This window comes from Mesoplodon bidens (genome assembly GCF_964165515.1).
Source record: "Mesoplodon bidens genome assembly, chromosome: 2".
In the NCBI taxonomy this organism is placed as follows: Eukaryota; Metazoa; Chordata; class Mammalia; order Artiodactyla; family Ziphiidae; genus Mesoplodon; species Mesoplodon bidens.
Window position 1 is genome coordinate 167890565 of NC_138177.1, and position 27998 is coordinate 167918562.

General features: G+C 39.8%; 1 protein-coding gene across 2 annotated transcripts; it reads right to left on the reverse strand.

Annotated features, from left to right (window-relative positions):
- Positions 1 to 36: 36 nt before the first annotated feature.
- Positions 37 to 27973, reverse strand: RCAN3 (RCAN family member 3). Of its 2 annotated transcripts, none has more exons than XM_081226700.1 (5): positions 27883 to 27973; positions 20454 to 20708; positions 4129 to 4302; positions 2873 to 3044; positions 37 to 1875 (listed from the first exon to the last, which is right to left on the reverse strand). In XM_081226700.1, exons 2-5 carry the CDS (start codon positions 20646 to 20648, stop codon positions 1691 to 1693), a joined length of 726 nt encoding a protein of 241 aa, XP_081082826.1. In that variant the 5' UTR covers positions 20649 to 20708; positions 27883 to 27973; the 3' UTR covers positions 37 to 1690. The 2 variants fall into 2 exon arrangements, with proteins under 2 accessions (XP_081082826.1, XP_081082827.1); XM_081226701.1 differs by having other exon boundaries at positions 20454 to 20705; positions 27883 to 27972.
- Between the last annotated feature and the right edge of the window lie 25 nt (positions 27974 to 27998).

A 27998-nucleotide genomic window follows, 5' to 3' on the forward strand; every position in this document is an offset into this window, starting at 1 on the left:
AGTACACCCAGATAAGATTAAAAAGTGACAAAATGCTGAATTTAGAACTGCAAAGTAAATTTATTAAGTGTCTGCCAGTTAAACTGCCAAATAATGAGTTTAATAAACTACTTACAGAATCACAAGTTTCAACTGAATTTACATTGAGGCTTACCAGTGGTGGATATATACAAATAGAAGAGTTGATCATCTCAGAGTATTTGAGGGCAAGGAAAATATAGAAAACTTTTTTTTTTGCAATAAAGTTTATGTCCTTAGAAATAAATTCTACCGTAATAAGAACATCTAGACCACAGAAACACATTACCAAAAATGTATAGACAGCACAGTCTGAATTTCTGCATTTTTCTTTCTTTGTAGTGGCAGCCATATTGGTTTATTAGTCCAAACTCACACATCCCTGCACAGACACACCAAGGAACCCCAGACACTTGCCATACAAAGAAAACCTCGGAGTGAGCAGAGAATCAGCAGAGCCACTTGACCTGAAGCAAAGCATTCTTAGTTTTGATGCTTCTCTACAAAAGGGACCTCAAAGTCCAAATAGACCACAAAGAGTTAAGAAGATGTCTGCTTCTACCTTAGCAGGTTCAACGATACACTCTGAAACACAAGTAGGAAACACTTCTGTTTTAGGGGAAAATGCCAACTGGAAGCCAGGGTAAAAAAATTTCACCCAAAAGAAAGTCCAATTAACAAAACGATCTCCGTTTGCCCCATCTTTCCCTAATTCACAGAAAAAGAATGTGTATGACTTTCCTTTCAAATCAAACTGAAAAATGTTTAAATGGACAATTTAAAAATGGAAAATCTTATCATGACCTTTTCTAATTCAAAGCCTATGAATGATGACACACAAATATGCAAAAGAAAAACTCAACTGGTGGTTGAAGACAGTCCGAGCTACAGGCCAGGACGTGGTCACAAATGGTAGAGTGCAGTGGCCGCCTGAGGTCACGGTCATCAAGCTCACAAGGGATACGTCCTGCCTTCCAAAGCAACAGCTCTGTGTCCAGGAGGGATGGCACATCAGGAACTGGGGTCTGTGCGTCACTCTCGGGATGAGAACAATGTGCACATAGATTTGGGTCCCTTGATTCTGACAGTCAAAGGGAATTGGGCATTTCTTCCCCAAAGTTAAGGAAAAAACACTTGAGAAAAATGATTTTCTACGAATTATTCTCTATGTCAGGTTTCTTTCTGTGCAAAAAATTCCATGTATATTGAAGAGCAATTAACCTTTGACCAATAGGTTAGTTGGAAGCCAATAGACCATTACAAAAAAACCCCGCACTACATTATTAAAATTGAAAGACTATTTTTAAGTTCTTAAAAATGGTACTGCACTGAGCCACTAGAGTTTTCATTTTGCGGTACCCCATGCTATACGGAAGCAGGGAAATCAGCGTTGCTGGGGGGAGCCATTCTCCTAATTTGCTATTGTTAAAAATGGTCAAGAGTTGCCACATGTTGGGGGCTAATCCTTTAATTTAACGTGCTGCTCAGAGCAACAGTTAAAGTTTTGAACAGGTAATCCCGGCTGCTACTCTGTACTCCCAAGTACTCGCCTGTCCCCAAGGCAGGCGCTCTGTTCCCTCCTGTCCTCGCCTCAGCTGAGCAGCGGTCACGGGCGGGCATGTCCCCACCACCCCAGCCCAGGTAGCAGCAGCCTCGCCCCACAACCAAAGCCTCACAGTGTGCAGTCGAAGGCCCGGGGCTTGCTCAGTGCTGCAGCCAGAGGTTCAGGGCGCCTTGTCTGGGTGATTTTCTGTCTGGGATTTTTTGTTTCCTCTTCCTCTTCAGTTTCACTTTCACAGACATGAACCACCACGCTCGGGGTCGACTCGGTTCCCGCGTGAAGTTCGTATTTCTCTCCTGTGGAGGTAAACAGCAAAGGAAGGGTTCTGTCCCTTGAAACTTCTTGCTCTACTCATATTTTCATTGCTCATTATTGGTTTTTCAATCTTTAAATCCTATTTCAGAGAACTTCATCTTGTCTTGGCATTAGAGAATTGATGCTTTAAGGTTCTTAAAAAGTTTTGGCATTTTACGACATTAGCTAGTACGAAGTACTGAGGTCTTGGGGGTTAAAATGTAAGTGCTAATTACTGTTCTATGAATAACACAAGTACATCTGCTTAATTTCATAACAGTTTCTGGTTTTTCCTTGGTAGACACCTGTAAGGTTCCGGGTAGCATCGGCAATCTCATTATTATAGGACCTGAGAGATCCAAGATACAGCTCTGATGTCTCAAAACAACAACTAGCCACGTCCCCTCAAAATGCCTTTTGTAGGGGTATAAAAGACATAACATTATTTTAGGTGGACAACTTGTATGAACAACAATGGCACCGATTTCTTATATTGTTTTAAAGGGATGAGAGAGAGAGAAATAAAAGAGAAGGAAAAGAAGAAATGAAAAATAAATACAGGAGAAGAATCTGGAAGGGATGATATGGTATCACCAACAGGTCCCTGATACACTAGTCAATGTGACGTCTGTCTGCTATTTTGATGGCCACTAATATTCACTAACGACCTGTTATATACTAGAATTTATAGCGGTAAAAACCTCAGTTAAATTAATTATTACATATATATCATGTAATCCTTATAACCACGTTGGAAGGTAGCTATTATGATCCCTATTTTAGATTTTAGATGAAAAAACAGAGGCTCAGAAAATTGAAGCTAAGTAACTTGCTCAGATCGCAAAGTTAGCAAATGCTAGAATTTGAACCCAGGTCTGTGCGACTTTATCCTCCATGCTGATCATGCTGTTACTCATTGGCTAGAACACAAATTGCTGAATACAGCCTTTAATACAAAAGTTTCTTGGGAAAAAAACAGGAGAGACAGAAGTTTGTTACCTGGTCCCAATTTGGAAACAGCACAGAGTAAATCATAATTTATAACAGGCATCGCGTCTTCCCCCTGCTTCCACCCCACTGGAGGTGACGCAGGAGGGGAGATGAGGAACTGTTTGACCGGCTGGGGGGGCAGCAAATACGATTTGTCCTGTGTTTCGCTGGACACCTGTACCTGCAGGGAGGGAGATGTTCAAAATTTGACTGGACTATTTTTTTTCACTTTCATCTTTACATTAACTGTAACATCTCTTGGGAGAAAATATTTAAAACTTAAAAATTTCTCTTTACCAGTACATCTCCCAGTGGCTGGGTCAGGGTCTGTGCCTGTCTGGTTCACCACTGAACACCCAGTGCACAGCACAGAGCATTATGTGCTCAATAAATATTAGTTGAATAGAAAAATAAATTGGTGAAGAGAGGAATGAACAATGAATGGTACTAAGCACTGAATCCCAGTTTTAGAAGAGATTAGGTTATACCATCTCCATCAATTCCACCAAGGAAAGTCCAAACACGGGTTTCATTTGGAGTATGAGATGACAAACCCCTTAATTTTTTTTTTGAAAGCTAAGACCAAGGGAAAAAATTCTGTGTTGAAAATAAAACAGTGCCCTTAACACATCATCTAATGCCTTTATTTCACTAATTCTTCCGAGAAGAAATTGGCTTCCCAGAGTCCTATCAGTGTAGGATTAGAATAATAAGCATAGCCAATTCTTGGCAACCCACAGGATCCTTTTCAATTCCAAAGTCTAAAACAGTCTTTCTGTATGTGCCGTGCCTCCTCCCTGCTCACCCCTTGGGCTGGGAGCCATTTTCAAAGGGGTGCCTCATATGAATCACAGCACACGGAAATGATTCCAGAGACTACTTTCTCACTTCTTCCAAGGATGTCCTAGCACGAGTGCCATTCTAGATGCACAGGAGAAAAGTTAATTCACTGACTTTAAGGTGTTAGGGCTTAACCTTCTCAACCTCAGTTGAGAAGAGCTGCCAGAAAAATGAATTCCTTCAGCTGCATTTAAAAAAAGAGGTTGAAACTCTTTTCATGTTTAAGCAAAACAAAGTTAGGACGGCAAATATGCTTAACAAATAAATGTATGTATCTGTAAAATAAAGGAAAAAATATTTTTCTCCTTGGGGATTGTTCATATCAAAGACCTCTGGCATAATAATAGAGAAAATGGAGAACTGACAGTATTTCTGGATGGAGGAAAACAAGTTTAGAGAACACTGCCCTCTGCACCACGAAGTACCTGTGCGAAATACAGCTTCAGCTTCTTCCCATTGAAGTCTGTCTCGTGGAGTTCTATTCGAGCCCGTGCTGCTGCTTCAGGTTTGCTGAAATTTATTCGGACTCTTCTAAAGCTTTTAAACAGCTGAAACGTAACTTGGTCATCATAGATGGTGAAAAGCGCTTCAAATCTCTCCTACAAATTGAGGGGCAGCCAGGCAGAGAGAATGGGGGCGGGGGGAGAAATGAAAAACCTTTACCAAGAGGAAATTTAAGTCATTAAACATAATTAATGGGGTAGAACTCATTATAATTTGCCTTTTTCCCCCAAAAAGCATTTTTTTCTTGTAGGTATATAAGAACAGGTATCCTGTTAGTCATATGCTGAATTCTGCAGTTTGCACTTATTCTAAAAATAACCTTATTAAATATAGTGTAGATTCATATTATAAAATCATATGTAAAGTATTATAAACATAAGGTATAAAAATAATAAAAAACATTCCCAATTATAGAACAAAAACATTACTATCATTTTGAAGTCCACAGTGTGCCAGAGTTTCTACCCCCATCCTATTCCTTTCCAGCTTCAAAGTAACCATTTTCTGGAATTTTGTGCTTATCTTTCCCTTGTTTTTCTTTATAGTTTTACATCATTTATATGGATCCCTAAATATTGAATCATTTTGCACATATTCCTCGGTAACTTGCTTTTTGTTCCTAAGATTCTTCCTTGTTGCTGCGTGTAACTGTGAGCCATCCTTTTCATGATTGTATAGTATTGCATCGTAGAGCCATACCACAACTCCTCTAGTGCTGCTGGAATCTGAACTGCCTCCAGTTTTTGCTACTACAGTGCTGCTATGAACATTCTTGGTACCATATGCATGAGTTTCTCTGAAGTGCAATCCCTGGGCCTTAGCACTGGCACACCTTTAACTTTAGTAGATGTTGCCAAATAGTTTTCCAAAGAGCTTATATCAGTTTACTCTCTAAGAGTGAATGTGTGTTCTGGTTGCATCGTATCTATGCCAACATTTGATAAAGACCTTTAAATTTTTACCAATGTGAAGCAGGGAATATGAAATGGGCTCTAATTTTGGTTCTAATTCACGTTTCTCTGAATAATAAAGAGGTTGAACCTCTTCTCATGTTTATTGGCCATTTGGGGCTCCTCTTAATGTGATGTATCTGTTCACATCTTTTGTCCATTTTTCTACTGGGTTGCCTTTTTTTTATTGAGTCATGGGAGTTCTATAGACATACTAATTCTTTGTCAATTATAGGTACCATAAATATTAAAATTTGAACTTTACTAAATGTATCCACTTTTTCCTTTTGTGTTGTGTCTTGAGAAATCCTTCTGCACTCTGAGATCACAATGACGTTCTCCCGGCTTGTCTTCTCAAAGTTTTATGGTTTTACCTTTCATGTTTAAGTCCTTACTTGACATAAAACAGATGTGTATGAGGTGCCCCCCCTCACTCCAGTAACCACCATCTCTTTTTCTATCACTCTAGATTAGATTGTATTTTTTAGCATTTTGTATAAACGTATTTTTGGTGTGTGGTGGGGGGAGGTCCAGGTTTTTTCCCTGAGCATAATCATTTTGAGATTCATATTACTGGGTTCTCTTTTGTGGTCCTTCTTATTGCCAAGTAGAATTCCACTGTAAGGATGTTTACCCATGTACCTGCTGATGGGCATTTGGGCTGTTGCTAGTTTTGAACTATTAGGTATAAGGCTGCTATGAGCATTCATGTACAGCTTTTGGGTAGATACATAATTTTATTTCTTTTGGGTAAATACCTAAGAGTGAAATGGCTGAATTGTATGACAAGTATATATATCAACTTTTCAGAAACTGATGTTCAAAGTGATTGTACAATTTTACATTTACACCAACAGTGTATAAGAGTTCTAGCTGCTCCACATTCTCACCAACGTTTGGTATGGTCAGTCTTTTTAACTTCAGCCATTGTACTGGGATACAGTATTATCTCACTGTAGTTTTAATTCACACTTCCCTAATGACTACTGATATTGAGCATCTTTTCCTAAGTTTATTTGCCATCTCTATAACTTCTTGGGTCAAGTGTCTGTTCAAATCTTTTCCCACTTTTAACTTGGGCTCTCTTTCTTATTAAGTTGTAAGAGTTCTTTTATGTATTCTATATAGAAACCCTTTGGAAAGTCTATGTCTTTCAAATATTGTCCTTGCTTTCCTTTTTCATTTTGAAAGAGTATCTTGTGAAAAGCAAGGTTTTTTTGTTTTTTTGTTTTTGTTTTTTGGATGAGGTGTTGACTCCATGTGTTGACTTAAAAAAATCCTTTGTGCTTTTTCAGGGAGATCAGCTCAGTGCTTTGTGACCACCTAGAGGGGTGGGATGGGGAGGGTGGGAGGGAGGGAGACACGAGAGGGAAGAGATATGGGGATATATGTATATGTATAGCTGATTCACTTTGTTATAAAGCAGAAACTAACACACCACTGTAAAGCAATTATACTCCAATAAAGATGTTAAAAAAATGTATCAAGTATAAACGCACATAAGTATAAAAAATAAAGACAATAAATAACTTTAAAAACCCACAGAAAACCTTTGTGCTTTTTGTGTCATATTTAGGAAATCTCAGCCATACCCAAGGTCACTAAGATTTTCTCCTATGCTTTCTTGTAGACGTTTTATAGCTTTAGTTCTTAGGTTTAGGTCTATGATCCACTTCAAGTTAATTTCTGTATGTGAGACAAGGGTCAAAGTTCATTTTTTATCCCATATGGCTATCCCTTTGTTCCAGCACCCGTTGTTGAAATGATTATCTTTTCCCCTGTGCACTGAAAACTATAAGACATAGTTGAAAGAAATTAAAGACCCATATAAGTGGAGACATATAATTCTTTCTCCTTGAGGAATCACCTTTCTGACACTATTGGCTCTCTCCATGTATGTTTACTCCCTTTTCATTAATTACTGCTCTTTATTCTTTTGAGTTTTTTTTCTATCACCTTAAGATGGATGCTTACTCCATTAGTTTTTCAACTTTTCTCATTTTTAATATAAGCATTTTAAAAATATACATTTCTAAGTATTATTTTAGCTGTTCCCACAAGTTTTAATATATATTATTTTCACTATCATTTGATTCTAAATACTTTAGTCTAATTTCTATTATGATTCTTCCTTGTCTCATGAATTGTTTAGATGTTTCTTAAATTTCAAATAAATTTCAGGGAAGTTCAGGTTCAGCTTGAACTTCACATCCAGCCTCAGGCTTCTAGTGGAGTAGAGATAACTGCATGTGCCAACCTGTAGATGGTCCAATGGCCCAGTCAGGGACAATGTCGTCCACATGGTGGTATCTTTCCTGTGACTTCAGTGACTGAGCACTGGCTTTGATGAACAAGTACAAAACCCACCTCTGCATTTACGAGGGGGACCTGAGTACACACCATCCATTTCTGAGGACCAGAGGCTCTCTGCTCATTGGCCTTTAGCATGGGTAAAACACTCCTTTTTGCATCCAGTAACAGAGACTCTTCACTTCTTCAAACATGAGACCACAAAAGGAAGACCTAAGGAGGAATTCACAGCCTGGACACTTCAGCAAGGTCTTATGGCTTCTACCAGCCACTTGTCTTCTGAGCACAGAACTCTGGAGCTTGGCTGTCTGCGTTTAACTCCTGGCTCCATTATACATCTGTGTGACCTTGGGCGAGTTACTCACTTTTGCTGTGCCCACAGTTTCCTTAACCATTAACTGAGGATAGTAAAAGTACTCACTTCATTGGGTTATTGGTGATAGAAAGAGAGAACATTTAAAGGTCTTAGAACAATACATAGGGAGTATTATCACTATAATTAACAGAAATAGGTAGAGCTGTTGCAATAATCCATTTGCCATTCTGTGGTCACAAAAATAGCTGTTCTACTGTGTGATATGGATTCCCCAGGAAGGAGGTAAATACACAGCGATGACAGTATGAACGAGATAGCAGGTACCACGGAGGTCGCCAGTGGAAAATAAAAACCTGCCCTTCCTGACAGTCCTTTGGTGTAATTCAGATGCGTCGAGCTGATGGAGCAGTCACCTAGGAGACATGCCCTCCCAGGAGACTCCGTTGCAGTGGGTGATACAGTGAACCACTGATTAAGAGTCAGTGTCCATCTTCCCAGGATTCTTCTGAACTTGACCTATGACCCTGACCCTTTGAAGCAGAGGACACTGCTTCTCTGTTATGACACTGAGGACTCTGCATTACTCTGCTATGAACTTTGACTTGAACTGAGGGAGAGGAGAGCAAGGTTTATTTTTTTTTATTGTAGTGATGAATTGAATTGTACATACCGAAAAAATACACGATTTCCATGCCAGTGGCTTTTAATCTTCCTTATTAATTTTGTCTTTTTGTTTTGTTTTCTATTTCGTAAAGTCAACTGTTTGGTGATGGCCTTGGAGTTGCTTACTATGTATGTATTCATGGCGCCAAGCTTGCACAGAATGAAAAGCCACTTAAAACAAATGGAAGTGGCTGATATGAAGCTATCATGGTATGCATGAAAACGTGGAGGAGCAAGACACGATTCCTCTTCGTCAAGGTCAGTTACGTACAAAGACCAAGAAACATTTCATTCTTGGGCTTGTCCATGTGCTTAAGGATTGGCAGTAACTTGAGCTCTGTTCTGTTTCTTTGGTCTCCATCTAGATCTTTGTGTGTACGTGTCTTGATAAATTCTTCCTCACTGTTCATCCACTCACTCATTCAATAAGGCCAGGTACTATCTTAGATATTGAGGCTAAAACAAGGAACAATATTGATTGTGTGATTTATTCCAGGGTAGACGTTCATTTCCTTTCCGGTGGTGTTTTCTTCATGGACATTAGAGAATGAAGGTGATTTTTCAAGTTAGGGACCCATCTTTCCAAAGACGTGTAAACTTGAAAGAATGTCAGAAACAAGTCTGAGAAGAAGGTGTATTATTTGTTCCTTTAAAAAGAATAAGGCATCCTTCCTCTTGCTGAACATTCGGTTCAGAAGCCTTCAGGTGTAGCCAAGTAAGGCTGGGGTGTCCATGCTGATGGGGAGCAGGGAGCCTCAGTGGCCTGGAGCAGGGTGTCAGATACAGGTGGGTTAAGGGGGGCAGACACCGGGGAGGGAGGCAGGCCCAGCATGGGGTGCGGGAGCCCAACAAGGATGAGGACAGTGTGCCTACATAGGGGTAGCCCAACAAAGGGTGCTGAAACTCAGCGGGGTGAGGAGGATGTCCATGTGGGAAGACTGCCCAGAGCAGGGCAAGAGGGAAGGTATCCAGCAAAGGGGCAGGCTGATGGCGTGAGAAGGCTGAGGAGGGGACCTGCTCAGGAAGGCAATCCAGCCTGGAGCTCGGAGCCCAAGTGGGTAGGGATGTGTCTGTAGGTGGGCAGCACAGGACACTGGATCCCGAGCAGGGTAAGGAGGGCACCCGTGGGAGTATCAGAACCCAGGTGGGGTGAAGGGGACTTTCCTGTGGTGGGTCTGGGTGCAGGGTGGGACCTGACATGGGGTGCTCGAACACAGGGGGGTATCCACATGGGAAAGGGGGTGGGTGATGATTTAAGATGATACAGAAGAAGTGATTGAATAAGTAACTATAATAAGATAATGGAAGCTAGTTTTCTCTCTGTCAGAGAAAGGAGTTACAGATTTGAAAAGGGAGAAAACTAGCAACAATTCTTTACTGGAATTGGACTGGAGTTGGAAGTATACGTGTAAACACAGGTATGTATGCAAATATGTTCATACGCACATAGTTCCCACCTCTGTGCCAGAGGCCTAGGAACAGTGAGACACCGAGAGCACCCGGCACACACAGCTAACTCCTATCTCGGTTCCTAAATATGACTGTTCTCCATTGAAAGGAATCAGGGCTCCTTAGAGGAATGGCTGATGCCAGCGCTGGGGCAGGGAGAGTACAAGATAATTCTGGAATAGTTTGTTATGCTAGAAAGTTTAAAGAGGTACCCGAAGAGTGATGGGCACATGTCAAAAGACACAGAGACCACCTGGAAGGGGCAAGTGCTGGCCAAACCTGGGATGGAAGTGAGCATAAAATCGTGACAGTAACAGATTATAACCAATGAATGAAATAGGAAACCATGAATCTTGCTGATATGAGTAAATATGTTTAAAACTTGACGGGGATACAGGATATTTACTTTCATAGTAACTCCCACAAAGTACTTATTAATTACAAGGAAAAAAAGAATAATTTGACAGTGCAGAAACCTGGGAGACACTGTCTTAATCAAGGGCTCAAAGTGAATTTCATCGGTAATAGGACAAATTAAAGATGGATGTGAGAAGAGGACAGCATCGTTTCTGTGATGTTCCTGCCAAAGGTACACAACCTGACTCTGACCCTGAAGAAACATCAGCCAAACCCAAACTGAGAGACAGGCTACAAAACGACCAGCCTGCAGTCTCCTAGACTGTGAGCATCCCGAAAGGCAGGGAGGACTGGGAATTGTTTTAGACTGAAAGAGACTAAAGAGACCTGACAACTGAATGTACTGCGTGATAAGGGACTGGATTTTTGTTGTTGTTGTTATAAAGGACATTACTGGAACCACTGGCAAATTTGAGTGGGGTCGGAGAATTAGAACAATGTAATGTATCAATGTTAATTTCCTGAATTTTGTTTTTTCTCTTAGAATGCCCTTGTTTGTAGCAAATACAAATTAAAAAATTGTGGGTGATGGCCACCATTGCTGACAACTTACTCTTAAAATGGTTTGGGGAAAAAAGTCCTTTGTACACCCAAACCAGTAGAAGTATTTCAATATGCACTGCCAATATACTTTATTTATCTACTTTTAAATTTATATACATACACACATACCCATACACACACATATTATGGACATGTTGTGCTATCCCAATATAATATGCCCTATAAAACTTAGAAAAATAGAAATGTAAATCAGATAAGAAAATAAAACAAACAGAAAAGACATGGTTACTGAAATTAATTTAGGAGGGCTCAACGTAAACGCTGGCGAGTGTTGGTACCCTGACCTTGTAGATAATCTTCCCAGTTTATTATTCATCACATATTTAATGCACAGCAAGGCTCAAAAGCTGGGCTCTGTGCCAGGCAGTATAGAGGCGACACAGGTGCCTATTCCGAGTTCGCTCACTCCTGAATTATCCCGCCCTCCCCCATGGGAGCACCCTGCTTTGGAGAGATTAGGAACACATATACATGGGTAATCTAGATGTTTCTTAGAATCCAAGGACCTTAAATCCTACCTTGATTTGGGGACCTGCAGATCTTTTCCAAATGAAATTGAGATTACTGGGAAAAAAAAGCTTCAATGCGTTATTTGTTTTGAGAAAGATAAAAAAAAATTATAAGGCGTTTCAACTATATAGACACGAGAGAAAAGTTATTTAAATTATGTTAGGGGACTTCCCTGGTGGTCCAGTGGGTAAAACTCTGTACTGCTAATGCAGGGGTCCCGGGTTTGATCCCTGGTCGGGGAACTAGATCCCCCATGCCGCAACTAAGAAGTCCACATGCCTCAACTAAGAAGCCTGCATGCTGCAACAAAGATCCCGCGTGCCGCAACTAAGACCCAGAGCAGTCTAAATAAATAAATAAATAAATATTTAAAAAATTATGTTAGGATAAATCTCAATTAAATTATAGCAAGTATTAAATATTATACTGGTTCTTTCTCATTATTTGGTGACTTCAAACGTCACTTCTTCAGACAGGCCTTCCCCAACCACTCTAGTTAAAAACTGTTACCCATGAAGTCACTCTCTACCCCTCCACTATTTTATTTTCTTCACAGCAATACTTGTTATCATCTGAACTTCTGATTCACTTGTTTGCATGTTAAATATATTTATCTCCTTAATGTTCCATCAGGGCTGGAGTCACTGTGTTCACCACTGTCTCCCCAGAACTTTAACTGTGGCCGGCACAATGCTCAATAAACACTTATTGAATACACAAATCAAGATCGAATGTGGAATCTGTAAACCAATTGTCTCTAAGAACACGACAGCTAACCTGACTATTCAGTGATCTCTTAATATGGCCGAAAATTAGGATACCTAACTAAATGATCTAAGACCCTTTTTAACGCTTGTTTTTGAGACAAAGTATTTACAATGGAAGCTACAAATATAATTGAAGACAGCTTCTTCATTTCAAAATCTTATATTTGTAACTTCCTAAATGTCATATATACGATGCAGTGGTCTGAGGACCCAGTGCTAGTCCATGAACTTCGCTACTGGTCCACAGCAAGGTTTGGTATAGAAATTGAGAGAAAGGGTCTAGGAACATTTTAGCAAGTTTACACTGCTGTGACATTCTTATTGCATTTTACAAATCTGTGACAGTTTGGAGGAAAAACCTGGTCCTTCACTAAGCGATAAATTTGAGAAGCATTCATCTACAGTTTATGCAAAAGTGTGTTAAAAAGGAATAAAAATGTTAACTACCAGACTGGCAAAAATTTTCAATTCTGAAAGTATAAAGTATTGGTGATGCTATGGAACAATGGGAACTCTTCTACATGGCTGGTAGGAATGCAAACAGGTACAACCTTAGAGACTATCTGACAGTCTCCACTAAGACGGTGAAAACGTGCAACCTGACAAGCCAGCAACATCATTCCTGTTTATATACCCCAAGGAGACCCCCCCCCCACTCTCACCCTCACATATACAGGACACATACAGAACATTTACAACATCACTGTTGCAGTAACAACATCTCAAAAATAACCTAAATGTCCAACATTAGAATGGGTAAATAAAGAATGGTATATTTGTAAAACAGGACAGTATACAGCAAGGGACACTGAACACATATCTCAACATGGATTAATCTTACAAATATAGGGGACTTCCCTGGTGGCGCAGTGGTTAAGAATCCACCTGCCAATGGCGCAGTGGTTAAGAATCCACCTGCCAATGCAGGGGACATGGGTTTGATCCCTGGTCCGGGAAGATCCCGCATGCCATGGAGCAACTAAGCCCGTGCGCCACAACTACTGAGCCTGCGCTCTAGAGCTCGCGAGCCACAACTACTGAAGCCCGTGCGCCTAGAGCCCATGCTCCGCAACAAGAGAAGCCACCGCATTGAGAAGCCCGTGTACCGCCACGAAGAGTAGCCCCTGCTCACCACAGCCAGAGAGAGCCCGTGCACGGCAACGAAGACCCAATGCAGCCAAAAATTAATTAATTAATTAATTTTAAAAAAACACAAAACTTTGCAGGTCAAAAGGGAGAGGCATGGTATTAAAAAAAAATCTTACAAATATAACATGGAGAAAAAAACATATAATTATGTCATTTATAGAAATTTTTAAATAATGTAAAATTCTATGTATTCCATTAGTGTTACAGTTTTCATCATACAGATCCTGCACATATTTTGTTGGATGTATCTTTAAGTATTTCATGGTGCTACTGTAATGTTTTTTAAGTTTCAATTTCCAAATGTTTACTGCTAGTATAGAGACATGTAGTTGATATTGTATATTGACCCTGTATCCTACAACCTTCTTAAACTCACTTATTAGTTCTAAGAGTTTTTATGTAGATTCCTTTCTAAATAGACAATCATGTTAACTGCAAATAGAGCAAAATTTAAAAATAGTATACATACATACACACAGTATTAGGTTGAACCAGAAGAAATGCCAATACAGGTATCCACCACTTTTTGAAAGTTTGCTTTATGCTGCTTTGCTTTTACAAAAGACCTACATTAGTACCTGTTTTCACTAACTGAAAGAAATCCAAAGAGGATGTTTCCCTTTTACAAAAAAAAGGCGAAAATCACATTCAGCATGTTTTGCAGCAGCTGTTACAGAGGCAGTGCACACTGCAAGCGGTGAGAGTGGCACCACCAAGCTCCTTCCCGGGGAACTATCCTTAGCATCTCAGCATCTCAAGCCACCTTAGCTTTGAACTGTGTCTGTGAGCATCTGTGCTTTACCTCGATTTATTCTGTGCATCCTTTGGTAAGATGTGTCCTAAGGAATTGCTTCTTCATTTTATACCATTTCAGCTTACAAAAGGTTTTGCAGACACTCTACTTTTGGAGAAAGGGGGAAACCTGTATTTGACCATTTTGGCCTACAGATACACCAATTTCATATGGTTAAACTTAATAAAAAGTTAAAATTGCATGGGAAATGATAAACATGGAGTTCAGGATAACGCTTATCTCTGGGAGAAGACAAAAGGAGTTCAATTTATTAGTAAAATTTTATTTGCTAAATTGGGTGGGCACGTGGTTTTTCTTTATATTAGTCCTTATCCTTTTTGCACAAGCTAAAAATTGCCCCTTTTTTGAGAGCCTGAGACAGTGCCTTTACACAGGAGGAATAACCAAACTTGGAAGTTATTCACCTGTGTCTTCCCTGGGCTCCTTGTGAAAGCAGAGGCCAAGGCAAGGGCACACACAAGGAGCTTGTTTTGGGAAGTGACCTCATGTGACAAGGTGGGAACAGGGAAGAAGGGAAAGCCCGTCCTCCTTCTGTCCAGGTTGTCTTACCAAGCTGGTCACCTCTGTGAGCAACTGGGGCTTGATCCTGCTAGGAGCACTCTGAGGAGCCAGAAGCCAAGGAACCGGTGGCTGCAGAGTAGAGGAGAAGGGATGTATTCACTGGCTTCAGCCCCCCACTGGTCAAGGACTGCCCTGTGAGATGTTAATTAACTCCCTCACACTGCTACGTCTGCACCTGCATCCATACGGAAGAGCGTCTGTGCACAGTCAGCAGAGAAACACTGGGACAAAGAGCAAGATACCCACAGTGCCACGGAGGCCAGCTGCTGTGAGCTTACACCTGCACACAGGTGAGTACTCTCACAACAGCTGGAGTGAAAACGTGGGCCGAAAGCATGCAAAGTGGGGCAAAAGAGGTGCCCATACATATATACATACATAGTACACACACATATGTACATATTTTGTATATATGTATAAAAGCATATTACAAAGAATGATAAAGTCAAGAAAAAGGGGGGATTGCATTTTTTTGTGTGGTAAAATATACAAAACACAAAATTTACCATTTTAACCATTTTTAAGTGTACAATTCAGTGGCATTAAGTATATTCACACTGCTGTACATAACCACTATCCATCTCCAGAACTTTTCATCATCCCAAATTGAAACTCTGTACCCATTAAGCTGTAACTCCCAATTCCCCACTTCTCACAGCCCATGGCAACCACCATTCTACTTTCTGTCTCATATAAGTAGAATCATACAATATTTATCCTCTTGTGTCTGGCTTATTTCACTTAGCATAATGTCTTTCAAGGTTCATCCACAGTATCAGAATTTCATTCATTTTTCAGTCTGGAAAACAGTCCATTGTATGTATACACTGCATTTTGTTTATTAACTTATCCGTTGATAGACATTTGAGTTGTTTCCACTTTTTGCCTATTGTGAATAATGCTGCTGTGAACATTGGTGTACAAATATCTGTTGGAGTCCCTGCTTTCTTTTGTGTATATACCCAGAAGCAAAATCACTGGATCATATGGTAATTCTATGCTTAATTCTTTGAAGAACTGCCATACCATTTTCCACAGCAGTTATACCATTTTATGTTCCCGCCAGCAATGCACAAAAGGTTCCAATTTCTCCATATCCTTGTCAATAATGGGTGTGAAGTACCTCATTGTGAATTTGATTTGTATTTCCCTAATTATTCATGATGTTGAGCATCTTTTCATGTACTTACTGGCCATTTATACATCTTTGGAGAAATGTCTATTCAAATCTTTTGCCCATTTTTCAATTAGTTGTATATACCCCATTTGGTTTTTGTTGTTGAATTTTAGGAGTTCTTTATACATTCTGGGGATTAATCCCTTATCAGATATACAATTTGAAAATATTCTCTGCACACGTTTTAAATTCTGATAAAGTCCGATTTATCTATTTTTTCTATTGTTGTCTGTGCTTTTGGTGTCATATCTGAGAAATTAATGCCAAATCCAATGTCAAGAAGCTTTCTCTCTAGGTTTCCTTCTAAGAGTTTATAGTTTTAGCTCTTACATTTAGGTCTTTGATCTATTTGGAATTAATTTTTGTATATGGTATAAGGTAAGGGTCCAACTTCATTCTTTTGCATGTGGATATCCAGTTTTCCCAGCATTATTTGTTGAAAAGACTGTCCTTTCCCCGTTGAATGGTCTTGGTATCCTTGCTGAAAATCATTTGACCATATATGCAAGGATTCATTTCTGGACTCTCTGTTCTATTCAATTGGTTAATATGTCTATCTTTATACTAGTACCATACTGTTTTTTTTAATTGAGATATAATTGACAAGTAAGTACCACACTGCTTTGATTACTACAGCTTTGTATTAAGTTTTAAAATCAGCAAGTGTGAGTCCTCCAACTTTGTTCTTTTTCAAAATTGTTTTGGTTATTTGGGGGTCTCTTGAGAGTCTATGAATTTTAGGATGAGTTTTTCTATTTCTGCAGGAAACATCTTTGGGATTTTGATAGGGATTGCACCAAATCCATAGACCGTTTTAGGCAGTACTGACATCTTAACAATAATAAGTATTCCAGTCCATGGATATGAATATCTTTCCATTTATTTGTGTTGTCTTTAATTTCTTTCAGCAATGTTTTGTAGTTTTCAGTGTATAACTGAAAAATGGATTCTAAAGCAAGCTCAATCACTCTGTTACTCTGAAACTACTGTATGAGACTTGGCTAGGATTTCTTCCAGCTCTAAACTTCTATGATTCTGTAGTGTTTAATCTAGCCTTGAAGTTAACTAAATTTTTACTAATTCTTGGCCAGAATGGCACTACAGATTCAACTGAACAAATATTTACTGAAACCATATTATGTTCCAGGCACTGTTAAAAATACAGTTCACTTTAACATTCTTCCTTTGAATCCCCTTTTTCAATTCTCAAATTTAAAACAAATCACTTTCCTCAAAAGATTTATTTCTCCTGGATTGAAGGTTGTATTAGAACACTCAACAATTGATTAGGTCTAAAAACCAGAGACTCAGGGTATTTCAGTTAACTTCCAGATATCATTTATTTTTCTTAAGTAATATTTCTATTCTTCTTTAAATGGAGGGTATAGAAACCAAATGCTCGACAGAAAGATTATATTATGGATATGATTATACAGACCACAGAAGAATTTGCGCCAGTGTATCTGAAATCACAATTTCAGATTCAATCTTCTACACACTACTTAACCTCACCCAGCTTATAAGTCTGTTTCTCTACCACAGCTCTGTATCACTAATCCTCCATAAACATCTTACATAATCCATTCATTCAACAAACATTTAACAGGTGTTGCCGCGTACTGGGAAATGTATTAGATGCTAAGTGTCACTGATCAAAAAGCAGGACCAGGAGACCAAGAAGAGATGTCTTAATATACCCCAGCCATCGTCATTAGAAAAATAAATCAAATGTCGTATGGTGAGTAGGTCAGTGGAAACAGTTTCATGTGCGAAGGGTAGTGCTTTGCAAAGAGACTAATCCAAAAGCCACATGCACTTCTTTATAAAGTCAGCCCTATCTGGAATGCTGCTTCGCATCAACATTTACTGAGTCCCCTCAGACACACAGACCTAAATCAGAAAGGAGAATCACTCCAGTTTCTCCTATCATAAAAACGTAAATTGCATTTTGAAGACCTCTCATGTTCAAACCAGAAGGCTGCTCAATTTTTCGTTATTTTAAGAAAGGGAAAATTGGGGTTAAAAATGTCAAGTTAATAAAATCACACTGGAACAAATTCCAATCTGTTACAGAAAAATTAGCTACTAAACCTGCAGTGCTCCAGATGGAGCCACTGATTAGCTGAGCACATGTATAAAAACTAGCAACCGTGCTGCTGCTGAAACAGAAATCACAAGATAAGCCTTTTCCTCGGTTTATTTTTCTTACAGTTTACTATATTCTTTACTTTTCCTCCTCCACCTCATGCAATTTTCAAGAAAAACCGATGAAAATGTAGAGCCCAAATCCAGCGATCTAAAACGAAGATTCACCTTCACATGACAATGGCACCTGTGTTACTCAGTCTACCATTCAGAAGAGGGTCAAAGCTCATTCCAACAATTATAAAATTATCAAGACAAAAACCTTTTCAAACCTGGAGAAAAAACTAAAATTCTTTTGAAAATAAAGCATTTAATTGCAATCAGAATTATTTTGCCCATAATCCATCAGAAGTGGTTTTTGTTTTGCTTTGTTTTTTGCAAGTATGTGGATGACCTGCACAAACAGGTTATTCCAGAAGAAACTAAAGCAAAATAAGACACTGACAGTGAGAAGCAAACTATAAAGAAAACATTTGATTCTCCTTACACTTTATATCCAATTAATGATCCATATATAATTTTATTATATAAACATTTTATATTCTGCAGCTTCAGATAGTATCATGAAGGTTTTTATATAAAATTTACTATGAGTTAGGAACTGTATGTAATGTGAAGTCCACTGAACTGCTGCTAGAATTTCTGGTGATACGATTTCCAATATAAATTTAGGTTAGATACAACCTCAAATGGTTTTAAAATTGAAAACCAACCAGAATTCATCACTTTGGCAAGTTAAACAAATCCCTAGGCTATAGTGAAAAAAGAAAAACTTGGGACAGATAAGATTGTGAGGTTTCTTGAAAAATTCTTACGAATTTTAAGATAAACTAGTAATACATGTGGTTTCTTACAACAACAAACAACAAAGTCAATGTAATTATTTATTACATGAAAATTTAGAGCTCTTAAAACGTATTTAGAAAACTAGGAAGAATGATTTCAAAATGTCTACACTGTGACTGAACTTGGGAAAGAAAATAGCATTTGTAAATGTAAACAAACCCAAACGGTAAAAACCTGGTGGCTGCCACCCTCTCCCTCTCCCCTTCCAGGTCTCCTGCACCTCTAGGCTGGTTTCCACAAGCGCACCCCAACGGGCCCTGCCTTTGGCTCTCCTGCCACCACTCTGCCCTTCACAGGTTGTGGCTGACCTTCCCAATGTGTAAGTCTGACTGCCACTCCTTTGCTCAGAGGCTACTGAACACAGAAGGGCAAGCTCCTTGAGTCTGCAGGATGCCTCACACTCACCTTTCCAGCCCAATTGCTCTTGACTTTGGCTACATGCCACCTCAGAGCCAGCCACACAGAACTGCTCACTACTCCCTGCAGTAGGCGGTCCACGCTCTCCTGATTCAGCTTTTTCGCTCATTCTGTTCCCTCTGGCTGGAAATGCCTTTCCCTTCCCTGCTAAACTCCTACCCAACTCACACAGCTCCTCTGCAATGCCGTCTCCCCGTAAGATCTTTTATTCCAGCTGGCTGTGATCCTACTCCTCTGTTACCTCAGTACTTTCAAGTGTCTCTAAAGGCACGAGTATTCTATCTTACATCAAATTACTGATCATCTCCACTGCAGGACTGTAAACTCTCTGTGGCAGAAGCTGTTTAAATTCCCTGAAGCAACTGGTACAGTGCCTTACACACTGGAGCACTCAAGTATGTACTGAGTCAAACTATATCAAGTTCTACTCCATGAGAGTCACTGGAAGGAAAATACTTAGAGGGCATAGATAGCAAATTAAAAGGATCGTGATAGGATTTTTAAACGAAGTCTTAGAACATGCAAAATTCATACCAGTGGCAGAAATATTTTACTTTTGTATGACTAAGACCCACAAGCTTTTGTGAGGTCACGACGGAACTAAAAGCGCACATACAATCTCTTTTTCCAGTTAAATAATGAATGAACTAAAGAAGAGTAACCTTTTAAGAAAATAAACTCAATCATTTTGCTCTGGCCAGGTTGTAGAAAGTAAAATAAGAAATACTAACAACTCTGTCAAAATGAAATCATAAATAGTCCTAATTATGTAATTAGCCCGAGCAAAAGGCTTAAAATAATTCCTTCTTTTGTGAATTAACTCCCAAGGAATAGGAAGCCAGGCTAAAAATCACTTAGCTTCTCTTTAACCACAGGCTCCAAAAATGAATGACTGCATGAATAAATGGATGAACTTAACAGGACTTGATTCAGAGTTCACTAGAAACCAGTACTTCTCAAAATGTCTGTGGGGGAAGGACTGGATTTTAAATATTTCCTATCTGTTGCAGACTGATAGTCTCATAAAGCATAATAAAAATGCCCCAGCAATGTCTAAAGTTTGGTGCACACTTCTCTACCTGTCACGGACCAGTAATAAACTTTGCAAACGGGCAGCCACATGCTGTTTCCCCGAACCCGCACACATTTAACACACTACCAAAGGCAGGGAAAGGCAGGGTACATGCCTACCTTCTGCTCTGGCACCTCAAACACAGCTTCATGGACACTGCAAGCAAAAAGTGAGGTAGGCAGATCACTTAAATCCATCATTTCTTCCAAATCATCTTCATTTTCACCAAAAATCATCTCTTCTTCCTCTTCTTGGTCACTGCTACAGAGATCTGACTGGCTATCATTCCAAGATTTCATAGTGTCCCTCAGCATTATCCCCTAAAAGCAGGTCTTTTCCGTTCTTAAAGTTCTAAGATGTCTACCAGGCATCTACTGTTAAAAAAAAGAAAACAACAGAGATAAGACTTTGAAGGCCCAATAACGCTCCAATTAATTCTCAAGACAGCGACACATCAAATGAAGCAGTTTTATTCAGGAAAGATCAATCAAAGTTTAAATCACCTCATTACAGTCCTCATAAATGAATTCTATACATATTAATTTGATTTGCTTAGCATACTTTATGTAATATATTTCACTGGCAATGACATATTACGAAAAAAAGGCTGCAAGTTTTCTAGTGAAATGGAGCTGGGGGGATAATACAAAATGAGATACTATCAACATGTACACCAGTTTACAAGCAGTAGGAAGGAAAATGTGAACCAGAACTGCCTTTGCATATTTGTTTGGGATTTAGGTCTACAACACTGAAATTGGCAGAGCAGAATAAAACCCACACTGATTCACTCACCATCTGCACCCTAAAATATGGTCTTCAATAAGCTGACTTTACCTTTTTTAACCAATTTGTTCTTTTTGAATACACTCTCGAAGAACTAAGTTACACAGAACCAAAAGTTCTATACAAAGTTGGTCTTTGCTAATATCAGAAATATTTACAACGGGCAAAATCTGACATAGAAGACAATTTTTAAAATGTCCTTTCTCTGAATGCTTAAAAATCAATAATTTTAACCCTAAAGCATGGAGCTGATAGTGTCCCACTGTTAAATAATGAACAGAGTCTGTCTTACAGGACTGTTTATGTGCATTTTTGTCTCTTCTGATGAACTGCACTCCACACCCACCAAGCAGACTGCCTTGAACATAACACATTTCAAGATGCTGGAATTTAAGTAATACTTATCAGGCACAGAAAAATTAAGTGAGCATGATTATTACTACCTCAATATTCCCCTTGTGATTTTCTCTTTTATTTCAAAGAAAACGAAGTTGCAAATATATTGCTTATATAGAAAACAGTACAGAATGTTAATTATGGGAAAAAATAGTGATTATTTTTCCCCGTTATTCCACTATATCAATCAGGAAAGACTAATTCTAAAAAGTAAAATCTTTACTTGTTTTCAGAAACATTTTCTGAGTGTCTACTGCATGCCAGGTACAGGGAGCTATGAGATGAATCAAACATGGTTCCTATCCTCAAGGAGATCCCACCAAAGCAAGAATTTCTTCTCTTCAATAATACCCCTAAAGGACCTTGTTCCATTAACTGGCTCCTATACTTTTATTTAATTAATTAATTAATTTATTTATTTTTTGCGGTACGCGGGCCTCTCACTGTTGTGGCCTCTCCCGTTGCGAAGCACAGGCTCCGGACGCGCAGGCTCAGCGGCCATGGCTCACGGGCCCAGCCGCTCCGCGGCATGTGGGATCTTCCCGGACCAGGGCACGAACCCGTGTCCCCTGCATCGGCAGGCGGACTCTCAACCACTGCGCCACCAGGGAAGCCCCCTGGCTCCTATACTTTTAATTTCTCCGTCTCCACCCATTCATTCCTCTTCAGCAAACATACCTCTTCAAGATTCCCCACCCCCACCCCGGCCCAATCTTGAAAAAAGAAAACCTTCCATTTGGAGTCTGCCTGCCCCTCCATCTACCTCCCTCTGTCTCTGCTTCCCCTTTCCTACCGGCTTCCTGGAAAGAGGAGTCTCCTCAACTCCAGTCACTCCTGAATTCAGGGCAGCAGGACTCCTGCCACCCCCTTCCAGCTAAAACTGCCCCCATTGGACAGCAACAGCCTCTTCGTGGTGTCCTAACCCCAGGCCTCTGCCTGTCTCTGCAGCTCGGGACCGCCGCCCACCCATTCCTTCTGGGAGGTCTCTGTGCCCCTGCCCTCCCCGGGCTCCGTCTTTCCCGGCTCTCCTTCCTCCCCAGCTGCCCTTGTCACTGCCTCCTCTTTCCCTACTCACCCCTTACAACGTCTCTTCGAGGTTCCAACCCCATCCTCCTCTTCATCTTACTCTCCCTGGGTGGTTTTATCCAGGCCCAAGGATTTTAACTACTCCACCACCAGTGTTTCTCAACTTTGTTCCCTGCTTCCCCGTGGCTGACACACACAACACATGTATATCAATACAGTCTCTCGCTTCAATAATTCTTAAGTGGGGAAAGATGTCACCGAAATTGAGGGGGAAGCAAGAGCAGGATCTTGGGCATTGGAGGCGATAATGCGTTGAAAACCGACAAGATCCCAAAAGATTCTCATCTGCCCCCAGGTCTTTCCTGCCTGTGCACACTGAACTCCACCTCTCTCTCCTGAGTTCTAGACTTGTATTTTTAGCTTTCCTTTGAATATACCTATCTGGTACTACAACTGTTTAAAACTTATTCCTTTAAGTAGATGACTGTGCTGGAAATCTCTGATCTGGACAGGGGCGTTCTGGGCGGGGGGAAATGGTATCTCACTGTGACTTTCATTGTAATCTTTTCTTTAAGCCTAAATTGTTAGGTAGAGTCTGTAGCTTTGTTCATTTCTCTGTTATGTACCTGATTATTTGTTTACAAATCACTCCTAAGCTACCAGAGCTTGAGTACCTTTGAATCCCCAGTCCCTGGCACAGTTTCTAGCTCAGAGTATATGCTTTATAAGGATTACTGAACGCAAGCTGGTAGTATTGTGTTTACCCCTCTGATACGGCAGCACAGACAAAGGAAAATTTAATTCTGCATGAGATTAGAGACAGCTTCCCCAAAGGAGGTTATGGCTAGACTTAAAAGATGAACAGAATTTCAGCAGGAAGAGAATGGGGTGCATTCCAGGCAAAGCCAACAGTTCATGGACAAAGGCGGGAAGACAAAAAGAGGAGCAGGCACAAGATCATGAGATTTGGTGTGGCCAGAGTGGACCAGGTTTGGTGGGGATGGCACGAAACAAAGTGAGAAAGGTAGGTTTGGGCCAGGCTGCCTTGAAAGTAGGGTTACAGAGTTCTGACATAAAAATTAGTCAATATTAGCGTGGCATTGAAGGTTTTAGGCAGGGAAATGATATAACCAACCTAATTTAACTTTTCAGTATCACTAAAAGTGGGCTGTCTTTACCTCTTATCTCTGAGACATTAATGTCTTTATCCTCCCCCTCCCCATTAAAAAGAGGTGAGGAAAACACCTGGCCTGGCTGGAGAGTTAGGGAGCTTTGAATGGCTAGATTTTGAAATTTGAGAAAGTCAAGCTATTTTTGATAAGATTTTCTGTTTGTCTCAAGTTCCTTCCTCCAACCTCTAAAAAAAAAAAAAAAAAAAAAAAAATCAGAGCACAAGAAACAATCCTTCACCTGACTTAAAAAAAAAAATTCTTAGAATGTTACACCTTCATTTCCTGTTTTCTACCTTCAATTTGGGGTAACTTTTTCTTTTGATATAATGTCAAACAGAAAAGTTGTAAGAATAGTACAAGGAATTCCTGTGTACCCTTTTCCTGTATACAATTACTTACCTTTTTGCCTATTTTAAAAATCATTCTCTCATTTTTATACATTTTCCCCCAAACCATTGAGACTGAGATAGGATATGCCCCCTTTACTCCCAAATACTTTAGTGTATAAGAACAAGATCATTTTCTTATACAACCTGCAGTTCAATTATCGAAACCAAGTACTTTAACATTGATATAATACTTTTATCTAAATCAGAGTCAATTTTCACATTTTGTCAGTTATCCCCTATAATATCTTTATAGGTATTTTCCCTTCAATTTTTTTACATTATTGTTAAATTATTTGCCTTTTGTCCCAAGATATTTCAATAATCTTTATAGTATTGCTATATTTTCTTCACTTATACAGTAGTGTATATTTGATACAGCTTAAAAGGATGGATTAATGAAATACCATAGTAACTGCAAACAAGTTTGAACAATATTTAAATATATCTCAGAAAGATTCAGGCTCCATAATCAGACTCCTCTAGATTTAAACTCTGTTCCCTGTATTCTAAGTTAGGTAAATTACTTTGCCTCCCTTTCTATTTCCTCAACTATAAAATGGGGGTGATAATAATAATCCTTATCCAATAACGATGTTAGAAGTATTAAATGAGAGAATACATGCTGGGTGCTCAGAATAATGCTTTGCATATAGTTGGTGGTCAATAACTAATTATTTTTACATAGGCACAATCTATGTCAATGTATTGTTGGGTCGAAAGGATCCCAATAATATCAGAACCTTCGGTGTCAATAACTAATTATTTTTACATAGGCACAATCTATGTCAATGTATTGTTGGGTCGAAAGGATCCCAATAATATCAGAACCTTCGGTGGAACTGATACTAAAATAACAAAATGAGAAAGTGCACACCCAAATGATCTAATTCCAAGCAACAAAAAGGATACAAAAATAACTAACACTTTGTATCATTTCAAGAAAACTGTTCAGTCGTCAGATCTATCAATAAAATCAGCTCCAGAGCAACCACTGGTAGTAGTAATATAGCTCCAGTACGAAATCATTTAAAGATTTAAAAACAGAGAGCTAACTGAGAAAAGGCCATGGTGCACTTTTTAAGGGCCTCAAAGAATTTTATGTTGTAACTCAGTGCACACAGCATTAGAGATGTTGTCTTTCATACGATGGTTCTCTTGCTAAAGTCCTGCCAAGAGATTTTTTTGGATATAGCTTAAGTCAACATCATCAACCATTTCACAATTTTCTGACATCATAAATGCAGCTAGATTTGAACAGAGAGATATGATCAGAGTCAACCAGTGGAAAAGGCAATCCTAGCACATCTGTAAAGAAATCGTCTTATAAGGTAACTCAGCTGGTATGTAAGAAGTCGTTTGGTTTTATTAAGGAAAAGAAAAAAACTTACAGGAGTACACAGCCTCTACGCTGATATTACTGGAGTTGTTGCTAACTCTGCCTCACTGCAACTCCTACAAGACTAAGCCGTCCCTCAGTTTACTAACTCGGGGAAATATTGATTGGAAAGGGCTGAACCAATATCCACCAGCTTCTGTAAACCAAGGTCTGTGCTAATCAGGGTTTGGCATCATCTGCAGCACAACGGTAGCTGTGGCTGGCTTCCGGCAAATTGTTTCTTCAGGGAAGTATCACATGAGTGGAAAACTCCAAGTAGCATGACCCTCTGCTCTGCTACAAGCCTAGTGACAGAAGTAATCCATCAGGGGAAAATGTCAAGCACATGGCTTTGACTTTGCATTTTAAATTCTGATCAGGAAAAGGTAAATTCCTCCTCCTCCTCCAGGATTAAAAAAATAATAATTTTTCAAAATAGTATGCTTCTCAACTTGGTGCATATTTAAAATACCTTAGCTAGATGCACTTTATTATGTTTTGATGGGCTCAAAATGCTATTGATCAATACTGGAAGCAAACAAAATATCCCATTTCCAGCTCTACAAGTGCCCTGCTGAATAACCTTGGAACAGTCACTTGGCTTTTTGTATTACATTTGTCCTCTCAATATAAAATGAGGAAAATACTCACAGATGCTGTTGAACTACTAAATACCTTTTTAAAACGTCTAAATTATAAATTTAGACTAAATTCCTTTTTTTAAAAAAACCCTCTGGATTGTCAATGCGGGGGTTCTGAATAGCTATCCTACAAGCCTCTATCTCCCACTTCCTCCCCACTCACTACTTTTAGGTAGAATCTTACTACTTTTTAGCAGCTGTGGTAAGAAAAAAAAAAATGGTGCAACAGTAAAGATGAAAATTAGATTTTTGAATTTTGTATGTTTCAATGACCTATGCCCTCTTTTCACGTTTGTCAGAACAAATGAAAATAACAGGTTTTAAAGAATAATTGAAGTAGAGATGTAAAGACTGATGCTATTTGTTTCGCTGAATGTAATTCATTTCCTCTCACTATAACCTCTACATTCTAGGGGAAAAGTGGAGATCCACTGTCTGACCTCCACCTTCTGTAGTTCTTTGGGTCTAAATAACAAACGGTATTGAACTTTAGACCTCCCATTATTTCACAGGTTTCAGCCTAATAGATTTCCAAATCACACTATTTTTCATGCTGTTTTGCCTAAGTCTTTCAACCAACATATCCACTAGTACCATATAAAATTTGTACTCATTTGTAATCCTTAACATGATGAACACGTTTAAAAGCTTTACAGACGTTACAATTCAATAGTGGGACAAATCTTGTTTTCCTGAAAAGCACTGAAATCTCTTCCCACGCTAAGAAAGAAAAGTTTTGCCAACCTGGTAAAACATAAAGCTGACAGCGTGGCTAAAGAAGGGGCTCTGAGTTTTCAGGCCTTTCACTGTCTTCCTGCATCAAAAATCCATTTCTAGAGAACCAATATATAATATCCCCACCAAAAAGCACGAACTTAGTTGATACACAAACATCTGTATTCTGAGTCTCAGTATTGTGTGTTTTTATAATTTAGTATTTTGAATCAGAGCTAATGAAACAGTTTTAAAATTAATCACTTTAAATCCTATGTAATCACAGCTACAAATAAGTCAATCGCTTATGAAACTGTACATCTGAGACTTCTATGAAATGCAGAGACTTCTATTAAAAGTTTGAATAAACGTGGTGTGCTAGGTAACTTTCAACAAGAAGGAGCAAATACTTCTGGCTTTGAGCACTGCACTAAAACATCACTTTAAATAATCCTAGTTTGTATCTGCAACACGGATCTGAACTGCTCCCTGCACTAGACTCCTAATCCCTGAAGGAGATGATCAGATTTTGCACGGAAGCTGGGACGAAGCAACCTGAAAACGGACCACTACTGCTCTATTGGTCCAGGCAGCAGATGGAAGCAGACAAGTTTCAAGAAGTTATCGAATAGGTAATGCGATCGTTACCCGCGCATCAAGGAGGAAGGAGAGCAAGAAAAAAGGAGGGGCTTCCAACTTCTGGTCGCCCCTGGACTGCACCCTTCTGCCTTCAGGAGCACGTTGGCTCTGTCAGCTTTTCAAAAAGTCAAACAGCTGTTGGGAGAGAACATTTTTCTTGGTTTTGTTTTCCAAGACACGACCCCAGAGCTGTCTGAGAAGAGCCTGGACGCCAGAGGGGCTGGACCCGGAAGGCAAAGGCGCAGCACCTCTGGGGTCTCGGGCACAGGAGCTCCCACCCCTCCCGGCACCTGCGGACCGTTTCTTTTTTTAACTTGCCACACCCAGTGCCCCCCATCCTCCCGAGGGCTGGGTGCTGAGCCTGCTCGGAGAGGCGGGCGCCGGCCCCACCCTGCGAAGGGGAGACTCACCTGCTCGCGTGGCCGCCGCAGGCAGGCAGGCAGGCAAGGAGAGGCCGGGGCGGCCGGACGGGCTACGCAGGAGACGGGGCGCCGCGAGGGGCCGCGCTTGGGGAGAGGCGGCGGGC